This window comes from Melanerpes formicivorus, unplaced genomic scaffold, assembly GCF_026170545.1.
Source record: "Melanerpes formicivorus ecotype bairdi unplaced genomic scaffold, bMelFor1.0.p_v2 SCAF_23, whole genome shotgun sequence".
Lineage (NCBI taxonomy): Eukaryota > Metazoa > Chordata > Aves > Piciformes > Picidae > Melanerpes > Melanerpes formicivorus.
The window spans coordinates 12,583,259-12,595,899 of record NW_027142375.1 but is presented as its reverse complement, the minus strand read 5'-3'; the positions used below and the strand labels follow the sequence as shown (position 1 = coordinate 12,595,899).

General features: G+C 38.4%; 1 protein-coding gene across 1 annotated transcript in view; it reads right to left on the bottom strand.

The window, feature by feature from the left end:
• The window catches only part of THSD7A (thrombospondin type 1 domain containing 7A), a 307,882-nt gene that overhangs the window by 25,211 nt on the left and 270,030 nt on the right, over window positions 1-12,641 (bottom strand). The window contains exons 18-22 of the mRNA XM_068152522.1: window positions 7,938-8,116; window positions 4,384-4,389; window positions 3,577-3,710; window positions 1,224-1,377; window positions 284-425 (exon numbers count right to left, since the gene is read on the bottom strand). Coding sequence (XP_068008623.1) covers window positions 284-425; window positions 1,224-1,377; window positions 3,577-3,710; window positions 4,384-4,389; window positions 7,938-8,116 — 615 coding nt within the window. The remainder of the gene's footprint in view (window positions 1-283; window positions 426-1,223; window positions 1,378-3,576; window positions 3,711-4,383; window positions 4,390-7,937; window positions 8,117-12,641) is intronic.

Sequence of the window (12,641 nt, the reverse complement as noted above, 5' to 3'; positions counted from 1 at the left end):
TCTATTGCAAGTAGTCAGTGCCACGATGCCTTCCTGGTTTCATCTGCATGGATTTTAAGCAAATCACAAAATTATTGGAAAAATACATTCCTTGGAGTTATAGATTGCACACCTCACTCAAGTTACAAAGCCTCCAGTAATATTTTATCTGGATCAAGTAGCCTGAATCGGTTTTCTGTACAAGATCCACAACTCCCTCTGGATAAGAAAACTGAAAAAACTGTAAATTGAATGGAAGTCAGCCACAGTGGCAGGCTGTCACTGATCCCTACACCACAAATACCTGTCACATTGTAGTCATAGTGGAAGCAGTTTTTGTTCAAAGTGCAGACTTCTGTCTCGGTGGTAGCAGGACAAGACTTTCCTTCATCTGGTTGTCTCAAAGACTCAGCTGATCTTTCGCGGACACTACTGCCATTGCATGGCTTGGAAGGGAGATTGGAAACAGCTTTGATATCTTGGCACTCAGGTATCTCTTAATTATAACAATCTTTCAAGTAACCCATTACAAAACTCAAATGTGAAATAACAGGCTCATGCCTTTTTGTAAGAGAAACCATTTCCTTGTTATTTCAGAGAGAATTTAGTCTGCTCTTCCATCTTGCTTCCACCCAAGGTGAAATATCCTCTAACCTGGGAATACCTCAGTAGTTTCCCAATTAGTTCATATTTCAGCACTAGTACTTTGAAACTAGTTCGCCTCCAAACTGGATATTGAGACACTCACTTTCTAAATGCTAAAGTGTACCACAGGCTGAACACTCGGAGGTCCTGAAACAATTTTCCGTATCTCCTCTGGTGGTTTTGACATTCATTCTTGAAATTACTGGCAGGAAGGGTAGAGGTGACCCAAATTTTGCTTTCTATGCTCTGTCTTGATGTACAGATTTTGTTCATATCAGGACAGTGACATTTTTAGTACAGTGACTGCACCGCTGTGGGAAGGCTCACAGCTAGAGTCACGAGCCATTGCCCAAGCTATTCAACCACAATGAAGAAGAACCACCGGGGACATAATATTTCGTTTTGGAACAATTTCACTTAATGAAAAATAGTGGCACACTTAATTTGCAACCAACTGTTAATGACCCAAATGATGACAATAAAACCAGACACTTACACATCATCACTGCTCAGTTCAGTATCTCTGCACAGTATGTCATGGGTATATTTTTAAGCACCCTCTTAAACCAACAAATGTTACACTTCAGTGTATTTCTTACCAAAGAACATCGAGACCATGATCCCCATTCAGACATAACACAGTCCTCAGGGCACGGCAATGTGCATTTTCTAGCACCAAGTGGCATCTCTTCAGGATCACACAAATAGTCCTCCACAGTGTCAGAAGGACCATCCACACTGTTTAGCATGCACCTGGAAAAAAGAACCACACGTAAATTGCATTTGCCATGGATTTTGTACAGCAACATCACTCCACAGTACTCTGAAGCATTCAACAATTTATCAGCACATAACAATCATGAAGTAACTGAAGTAACAGAGCTAAGAACTGATCTATGAATAGCAAAGAAAAGATGAAGAGCCAAAAATAATCCTTGGTTTTGCAGATGGCAGCCATATAAAGAATTGCATAGAATTTAATAATAGTTGGGCCTTACCTGTGAGATTTGTTGAGAGCTTCTGGGCAGGTAAGTTACTTGACAACAGCTTACCTCCTTGCCAGAATAATGCAAAACATCTACAGTTTAGACATTGGTTTGTGCATGCTGCCACTGTAAATTTTACATCTAGAACTCTTAAACCTTTTTAAATTTTATATTCTTAGTATTAATCCCTAATTTACACAAATGCTTTCAATTATTATATATTAAATTAGCAGATGGAGGTTAAGATGAGGAATTAATATGCTTAGTTTTGTAAAGCTAAAAATGCCAGTCTTCATTCTATAGTATTTCCAATGCTGAAGCATCTATTGTCAAATTATCTCTTCCACCTGTCATCAGAAAAGCAACTAGTATATGTCTAGGATCACGGAAATAAAAAGCCTTGTGTTGGTTTTCCAGAACTGCAAGACAAAAGCTGTTATGAATTTCACACACAGAGAAATACTCAGTTTCTTCCACTGCATCACATTAGAGATTATTTATTTTTTATTTTTTTTAACATTTTGTGACTAAACTATTTTTTGAAACATTCTCTGTTCTCACGTAAACACAAGAGAGACAGAAAGAGCATGTATGAGCTTTGCGGAATTAGTGTCTTAATGGTATTGTGTTACAGAAAGTGAAAAGTTAGGTGGGCTAGCTACCTTCCTCTAGTTTTCATGGTAGTGGTGAAGTCTGTTTTTCAAAGTAAAGACTGAAGAATTTAGATTTTCCACATTGGAGTAATTCTAAGAGTATTCTTACAGGAATTTGTTTAGATGCTACTGTGTGAGAACAGTTATGCATAGACTTTGTAGCTATGAACACCTCTGCTATGAGGATAGACTAATGGAGCTGGGGTTGGTTAGCCTAGAGAAGCCTCCGGTGATACCTTATAGCTGCCTTCCAACACCTGAAGGGATACTACAGGAAGGCTGGAGAGGGACTTTTCATAAAGGTGTCTAGCAACAGGACAAGAGGGAATGGTTTGAAGCTGAGGGAGAGTAGGTTTAGACTGGATCTTAGGAAGAAGTTCTTCAGTACAGGGGTGATGAGAGCCTGGAACAGGTTGCGTAAGGAGGCTGTGGATGCCTCCCCTCTGGGGTTGGATGAGGCCTTGAGGAGCCAAGTCTAGTTGAGAAGCATACCTGCCCATGGCAGGGAAGCTGGAGCAGATGATATCTAAGGTCCCTTAGAACCTAAGACATTCTATGATTCTACAGTCAAGCGAATATTAAGACTTTGGCCTTCTTAAAGTAACTGTTTACACTGAGGAAACAGTGCTACTGCAAACAAAATCCTGTAAGTGTGCCAGCTCTCATTTTAGACCTTCAAACTGAATTCACATTATGCTTGATTATTCAGATTTATAATCTCAAATTATGTGTTGCTTTGTGGCTAGCCATCAGAACAAATAAACCCCAGCCAACCCAAACTCCATGTATTGCTTTACGTGCTGCAGTACCACACCATGTGAGGGTAGCTTTAATTAACCTTTGATCAGAGCTCTATGAGCAAGTATACAAATTGTCAAGATCAGGTTCAATAAACAATAGAAGATTTCTGCATTTTTCTATTTCACTTCATTCATTTTTGCCACTTTTTCCTGCAATAAGTGTAACTACCGTTCCCAAATATATATACTTAAAAAGGGTTTTTTAGTCATAGTTTCATGTAGAAAGAGGACCATTTCACCATTCAGAAAAGCACTATTATCATACATTACAGTGTTGCAGTAATATGAGTAGAGTATACATTACTATATGAACTAGGAATCAAAGTCCATATCCATAGACAGAGCCAAAATGCACTCACTTAAGCTATTCTGACGTACTTCAGGCAGGGCTCTAGTCCAGAATACTCTGGCTTGAATTAACACTCTACATTACACAGAACTACATCAAATTAAACACAGCCATGCCTGAAAGTGAATATTCCCTAAAGTGAAGGAGGAGCAATACTGGCTTACCTGACTTTTCTTGTCTGAACACCTTCTCCACAATTCTCTTTCAAGTCCACATTGGTCACCTTGCAGACACTCCAGGGCTCAGTAACCCATATGTACTGGCTGCAGTCACTGTGGCAGGGAACTACCTCATATACCTGGAATCCCCATTGTGTGTCAGTTTTTGTTGCACACAAATAAGATGAACATGCAGCAGTGATCATAAAGGGAACAATAACAAATGTAAACAATGATTTAGAGGCTGTAGCAATAATACAAATAAAATAGTCGACAGAAAACTACAGAAATAGCAAAAAGTCAGAAGAAAATACATCTAATGACCAGTTCTCTGGTTTCAATCTGCCACTGAGGCCATACAATGATATCTCCACTGATAACACCAACACAACTAACATAAAAGCTGTAATTAGGTTATTCCTAGAGCATACCTTCTAGGAAAATGCTGCTAAAATTCTGCTAAAACGTTAGTTCTATCCTTCACATCTCTATTATTCCATCCTACTGTTGTTAGTTGGAGGGTTTTTGTATATCTAAAGGAGGGTGAACTGAAGGTAAAGCATGCCAATATAAACTGGTTTACTTCACTTTTCATTGTGGATGCTTGAAGTCATTCTAATGTATTTGTGTAGCAGCGTTAGTATTATGTTTAGATTTTAATATAAATTTGAAATATTATCTCATAATTTATACAAGGTTCCATATTTTTTCCCAAACATACATTAGAAAAAAAAGGGAGCAGACACACATAAATATTGGAGTACGAGCACAAAGCACATATGAAAGTTCTATGTGTATTTTAGAAACTCTTACCTGAGCCTGAAGAAAGCATTTTCATGAAGCCCAAAGCAAAAACAAAGAGAAAGAGAAAGAATAATTAGGGTGAAGGATTGGTATTTAAATGACATTTATTTGGCTTTTATTACAAGCAATATTCTATGACTTCTGCCAAACAAAAGTTATCCAATATTTAGCTCTTGGCTCTCCCTTGCTTTCACAAGTAATTTTTGTAAGAAAGTTGCCCTTGGTAGAGAAGAAATGTTTATAAATCACAGCTGATGAGAAGAGATCATCAATTAGCTAGTTTCTTTCATAGTCCCTAAGATAGGATAAAACTGTTTTCCCTTTTTGCCTATTATGAGCACCAGCTCTTCACATAGTAGGGAATCCAGTTTCCAAAAAAAGAAATTCTTCAGCAGTTTTGGAGTATACAGGACTTCTTCATTAATCAACAATTTTCTGCACTTAATGTGCAATTGATTCAGAGGAATAAAAGGAACTGGCAGTCCTCATCCTTCCAAAGTTCCTAAGTCTTTCAGAGAGTATCTTAATTATGTACCAATTACTTCAAGCACATTGCTTCAAAATTCTCTTGTATGAGCTAACTTCACATATCATTCTGGGTATCAAGGCAGGACGACTAATATTTCTACACAATCTAAGACATTGTCTTAAAAAAGTCCTTGGTTTCTTTTCAGCAACACTGGTTCAGTAGAAAAGGAGTGCTGAAGGTTTGGTAGCTTATCAGTTAACAAAATACCACCAGTCACAAAAACTCCAGTGCCTTGAACCTGCATACACAGCATGATACATCACTGTGCAGCTGATCAGAAGACCACCACGGCTAGCGTATTTGAGCCCTATTTAGAGCATGTAAGCATTAACTCAGGTCTAAAGATGGATGGTGTAATTGCATGCTCAGGAAGGTGCTGGACTACAATTTGTAGTCACATAGAAAGTGTTACTTTGTTTATTCATGTCCATGATTTCCAAAATGAGAATACAGAAGCCTTAATTTAGGGAGATGTCTCTGTATGTCTCACCCTGGTTGGCATAATGAGAATTACATAAACCCCACATATTCAACAGCTTTTTCCAGAAGCATAAATATTGAATATCTTGCAAGAAAGACAAAGGAGAGCGCTATATTGCACTGCATGTGTTTAGTGGTGTTCTGATTCTGCTGGCATTTTCATAGCTATGACTGCAGGCCAAAGCAGTTGGGTGGTGTAACAGGGCAAATAACACCTGGAGCCAATGAAGAGAAGAATGTAATTTTCTCTAACAGTCTCTTCCTAGAGAAGTGAGTCCTAGTAAGCTTCATTCAGCAGAACTGTGGTTTGGGAGTCACCCTGGCATGTGTGGTACAGGAGGAAAGATGCTCAGTGAGACAGTCCCCCTCCAAAGTACAGTCACACACATCAGCCCTGAGAGAAAATTGCTCTTAAAACTTGACAAACATACGGAGCACTTTATTTCAGTGTTTCACCAGCCTTACCACTATAAAGTTTTCCAAAGCCTTAACAAAAAATCTGCTTGCAGCAGTCCAAGCCTACTGCCTTACATCCTATCCATTATGCCTATCAAAAATATTATTATTTCCTCCTTTTTTTGCAATAGCCTTTTGTGTACATGCCAGCAGACTGCCTCCCATCTTTTCACCCATGGGCTAGACAACACCTTGCAGTTTTTCCTCAGAGTTTGCAACTCACAGATCTCAATTTACAGTGTAGCTCCTTTCCACATCATCTTCCCACATGTGGGCACCAAAGTCCCACTCTAACCATTATGCTTTATGCATTCATATAACATGCTTCTTGGCATAAGTTGTAAATACGTACTTAAACCAAGTTTAATTCTATAATTGAAATCCATATTTTGAGGAGACAGTAATTTTCCAGATGAATGAATGGTGCATCACATTTAGAGTAAATAACTCAAAACTGAATGCACATGCATTCCCTGAACGTTTCTGAATTGACACTGAACCTGTTTCAAACTGAAAGAAACAGCCTCTGTTTACTGCACCATTCCCATCTTATCTGTAGAGCAGCCTTCACGTGGAAGCACTATATTTCAGTTTTATTTTCACAATAATTACATCTCGAATCATCTATTATTATAATTTGGCAAGCACACGTGTACCACTGCAACAAATCAAACTCAAGTCGAAGTACCAGTAGAGGGCAATAGCGTCGCATGCAAGTGGCTAACAGCTCTCCAGCAAAATCACCTTTGATGCAGAAAAATAGCAGCTTATTACTTACCACATGCATATTAAAAAAGGAAAAAGCCTTCTGCAGAGACTGTAATTTTCTCCTATTGAAACACATTTCTCCCAATTTAAAGCATATTTACATGCTGACCCAAATCCAGCAACCTTCATTCTTATTTTTTTGTTGCATATTGCTAAAGTAGTCACAAACTTAGTTTATTAGCTGCTGTTTAACACTTGCTGTTTTCTAAATTAGAACTAATTACATTCCCTAAAGTAGAAAATTAGATCGACAAGTCATTTCACTCTGTGCTAGTGAAATGCCAATAGGATAACATTAAGTACATCCAAATGTAAATGTAAACTGACAGCAAAAAAAAATATTAAATAATTTCAATCTTTGAATATTTACAGAGAAGGCAGTGTGGCTGTTTAACATGCCTCTGCAGACTAAATTAAATTCAACAGTAATATGAATATAAATCAACTCTTAAGAGCATAACTTAATTGACAAGGAATGTTTTTCTCTCTAAAACTTTTTAAGCAAATAGGAGCAAACAAGATTCAGAGGTTTGACTTGGAGTAGTGCTAAACTAAATGCTCATTAGTGGTCAAAGCACTCCCAGTGTGATCTTGGATCATATTTTGTGGCTTACTTTCACTTGAAGAGGATCTAGACTGGGCAGCCAGGCTGCCCTGTACTGGAAAAGATATGTGGTTAATGGGACAACTAAGGAGAATGGAATGGAATGGAATGGAATGGAATGGAATGGAATGGAATGGAATGGAATGGAATGGAATGGAATGGAATGGAATGGACCAGACCAGGTTGGAAGAGACCTTTGAGATCATTGTTTCCAACCCATCCAGGAGACGGACTTCAGAGGTGTATTCCTCACTGGAATTGCAGTGCCAGGGTAAGTGTACCTGGAAGATCAAGCTCCAGCTTGACTGAAACACACTAAAGGATGCTTGGCTGATACTGTGTGTTATGAGAAGTTTTAATTTGCTTTTTGATCTAAAATAGTTGGGGAATGACACTAAGAATCTTACCAGTTTGAGCATCTGTAATGAGACATTTTATCCATTGTAAGAGATCTTCAGAAATGTGGCCTTCACAATCTGCATGTAAGAATGTTTTTCTGTCTCCAATCTGGAGCTCAGTTAACAGGCTAAGATCTTGCAAATGCAGAATTAATGAAGGAAAACCCTTTGCTGACTGAGCAAATCTAAGCCAACACAGACTCCTCCTCCTACCAACATCTGTCACTTATGTTATGTAGTTTCTCAGCATCAACAAACAATACAGCTAAAAGCATTATCTGAGGGATGGAAAAAGCTGTATCAATAATGTAAGTAGAAATCAAATTACCTGATTGACATGATCTAGCTTTGGACAGGGTCTTCCACCATTGTAGGGTTTTTCACGGAGCCATTTTGACCGAACCTTTACTCCACTCCCACAGGATTTACTACAGCGAGACCAGTTGGACCACTCACTCAGCTTGCAGTCTGAGGGACATGGAATTATACAGGCTTCCTCAATATAACCTGTGTGAATGGAAAAGAAAGTGAAATCTCTTCAGCAGATCATTCTGCCACTTCTCCCTGAAGCTCTCGTCTACTTCATTTAGATCATCCAAAGGCTGACTTGACAGGACTGTGTGAATAGAGAGATTTCTTCATCATTAGGGCTAAATTAAATTCTGAAACAAATTGACACATATAGCTGGAGACTGTGTTAGAGAGCAGCTGAGCATCCTCACTGTTATCTGATTAGAATTCACCCTCACCAGATTTCAGCATTCAAACTTTCTGACAGCTACAATGTAATTGACACTAACCACCTCTTGGTTGCATCACGCTTAAGACTGCAAAACCCCCAGTATTTTATCTTTTTAAGGGAAAAGGGTTTAATTAAAAGCTCCTCCATAATTGTATCAACTAATTCAATTGCAGTTATACATCAAAAATCCATGTGAATCGAAATATATGCATTTTACCAGCCTGGAGCGAGGCAACTTAACACCTTGTGACCTTTCTAAGGCTAGCAAGAGAGAGTGGCCTGCCACATTAATGATCTACCGATTAACAACCATCTGCCCCCAGTAGCACACTGAATAATTGCACTGAATGGAAAAGCAGATGTTTGGTTTGGAGACATCATTGGTCCTGAGAGGTTGGCAAGGGGTATGACATGGTCTGCAGGGAGTAGCATGAAGCCTCAATTCACTGAGTAAGTGATAATGTCTTTCTTTCAAAAGCAACATATGCCATAGCTCTACAATATGTGTCATTTATGCCAATATTTACAGCGGAAGCTATAAAACCTCAAATAAAAGGCTGGCCTGTGCTGCATTTTCACTACAATTATACCCTAGACCTGTATGAACTCCTATATCCCCTTTCCCGTGTCAGACCTGCAACAGATTTACTGTCAGCAAATGTTCACTTTAAAGAAAACTTGGGGCACTTAAAAGTGCATTAAAATATTTGATGAACATGATTGCAGAATTAGCACATATTTGGGTAAGGTCATTCTCAAATGATTGGAAAAAGTTTTCTAGGTATGGTTTCAAATGTTTCTCATGTATTGAGGGTTGGTTTTGGTTTTTTTTTTTAGTTTGAAAGTAATTATCATTTTCATCAGAGCTGATGTTAGCACTTTGTTTAATTCATATTTCTAAGTAAAATTACTCTGTCTATTCTAAAATCAACCAATATCAAACAATCACAAGTTGTGTAAATAATCAATACACTTAAAAGATTTCAAGTCTGTTTCTAATTTCTTCTATTGATTTGTTTTAGACAAAGAACAAAAGAGTTTTTTTGTTTTAAAATACAACCCAAATGTAGTAATAAGGTCCTGTGTCTGGGTTGGGCCAATCCCATGCACAAATTGGGTTGTGTCAATTCCAGGCACAAATCTGTGCTGGGCACAGAGTGGGCTGAGAGTAGCTCTGAAGAAAGAGACTTGGGTGTATTGATGAGAAGCTTACCATGAGCCAGCAGTGTGCTCATGCAGCCCAGATGGCAAATCATATCCTAGGCTGCATCAAGGAGTGTGGCCAGCAGGGCAGGAGAGGGGGTTCTGCCCTTTAGTCTGCTATTGTGAGACCCCCACCTCTAATATTGCATCTAGTTCTGTTGTCCCCATCATAAGGAGGACACATTGCTGTTGGATTGAGTCCAGAGGAGGGCCACAAAGATGATCCAAGGGCTGGAGCACTTCTGCTGTGAGGATAGGCTGAGGGAGCTGGGGTTGTTCAGCCTGGAGAAGAGAAGACTCCGGGGGGACATTATAGCTGCCTTCCAATACCTGAAGGGAACCTACAGGAAGGCTGAAGAAGGATTTCATAAGGGTGTCTAGCAATACGACAAGAGGGAATGGTTTGAAGCTGAGGGAGAGCAGGGTTAGATATAATCTTGGGAAGAATTTCTTCAGTATGAGGGTGGTGAGACTCTGCAATAGGTTGCCCAGGGAGGCTGTGGATGCCTCCTCCCTGTGGGTGTTCAAGGCCAGGTTGGATGAGGCCTTTAGCAGCTGAGTCTAGTTGAGAGGTGTCCCTAGCCACGGTGGGCAGGTTGGAGTAGGTGATCTCTATAGTCCCTTCCAGCTTAAGCCATTCTATGATTCTGAATAGTTCATGTTCAAATTCAGGTGGTGATTTTAACCTATAAAACTTTCCTCCGTTTGTAAGTGCTAAACAGTTAAACAAATATACAGAGCACATCCTGAATCTGAGCACTGTGAAACTACTGTTGGTAGAACCTTATTAGCTTGAATTACAAGCATGTTTATTAAATGTGTCTCACCATTTGATTGATCAGTTCAGTGATACTGTATGAAAGGTACACTATGTTAGACAAAATGTATTTTTTGAAGATCATATCACTGTCTACCAGAAGTGGTGGCATAGATAGTCCTATAGTAGTAAATACAAAATTGATTACATTTCACTTTACCTGACATCTCCAAATGAGTCCTAGAAATCAGATGCACCCTATCTCAGAGCCCCATCCTAAAGGGAACTTTGCATAAATATCAAACTCTGCATCTTCACTAGCACTGAGCTGTGAACAAGCCCTCTCAGGTGCTATACAGAGCCATATACTCATACAATCAAGAAACTACTGAATGAAAATGGATGATAACAAAGAAGACAGAATTCCTTCCAAAAAGTAAGTTTTTAGTGACATTTGTTGTCTGATAGAACTAAGTGAAGATTTTACTGCTCTATGAATTTACTCAAGATTATGAAATGCTGCTTTTAACTTTCAGTATAACATCTTGGTTATGTTTTTCCTGGGGAAACTTTTCTCATATAACACAATTATGCCACTTAACATTTGTTAAATTTTTTTGCCTCTGAAATTAATGTCTAGAGGAAACAAATTCAGGCTGGTTTAAATATACTGTGCATCCTTAAGTAGGTAAACAGTACAGGCTGCTTCAGGAAGACTTTATTTTGAGGACTTCCATAAACCTCTGAGCTATTTTAAATGTGCCTGAATTAATCTCAATGGGATCTTCCCAATCTGCCCCAGTCATAGAAAAAGATCTCCAGGATGTCATAATATTTTGGGACTTGGATAACTGTAGCACGAGAATACTAGATACTATACTAAAAGAAGCTTGAGTGGGACATAATAAACTAAAATGATTGACAAATTAGAAACTGTTTTGCTTTATTTTCCTTCAGCTCATCCAAATGAGGATAATTAAGACTTTTTTTTTTTGAGATAATGAGAATGTTTTCCGAGAAGTTTAAAAATACTATTACAATCTTGCAGACAAGACGTGATATCAATTACATTATACTTCATGCAAGCACTGAGTAACATTTTAATTACACTGAACTATAGTTAAGTGATTCCATAAAATACCAAATGAAACCATAGCACTACAGCAACCTCTGTTCACATTATCTGTGACATATATACATTGAAGTCAGCCACTAAAACTCATTTAGCATAGAATGCAATCAAGCCAGAACAACATCATATTACAGGTATAGTGTCTTAGGAAGAGTTGTAAGGTGGAAAACTACAAGCTTGCTTATATGCCAACACATTTTGGAGAGGATGCAGTGAGCCAGATGACATTTCCCACTCACTTTATAATTAAAAAATATTGAACTACAATCTTACACTGGATCATTAATCCTACAAGCTTCATGGGGGAGCTTCTGCTCACCATATAGCTCTTTCTTATGTTCACTCTAGGATATTTGGCCTGTGTTGCTCTCCTCTTCCTCTATTTCCTGAAAAAAACTGGCATCATGTCTGAAAGTCTGCATGTGGAAAATTAACCAGTTGAGCCAAGAAGAATGGAAAAGAAGCATGAAGAAAAGAATGAGTATGGAGTCAGTCACAATAGGCATAAAAAGAAGCTTTACAAGGTAGGAGGGCTTGGAGCTTCAGAAGATATGAAACATTTTTGAAGAGTGAAGAGAAAAACACTTACTATCATGTAAGATAACCATTTAAAAAGCCTAACCATTTATATACCAAGATAATTGGATTAAAAAAAATAGATCAGGGACATGAACAGAATAATGGGATCAAGAGAGGACTTGCACAGCTTCCAAGCTTTCTCCAAGCAAAAGGAAAAGAAAATAAACAAGTGAAGTTACTTTTCATGGCAAAGAGTCAGAAGTCAAAACAACAGAAGGGATACAAGACAAAAGAGGCACTGAGGGGGGAGAGAGGAAAGGGTAAGAAAAGACAGGGAGAGGGAAGAGAAAAATAAATCGCTCAGAACATAGACTCAAAGGAATTGCGAAGACATACTGCACAGGGATAGAAAACAAAGAGGTGAAAAGAAATAAATATCCTACCAAAAGTACTATCTTAGTGAAGCAGAATGCAACACTCTCAAGAGCCCACTCTGGTAGACTAAACAGTGAAATGTAATGATGAATGTTCTCACAAATGAAAATAGAGGACAAAAGGAAGAAATAAAAAGATTGCAGCCTTTGATTTGCATTCTGTAGTTAATGAGTGTTAGAATTAGAATGTCCCTGTTATAGTTGATGTAAAAAAAGCTTTTGGCACAGTCATATTGACTTATTCT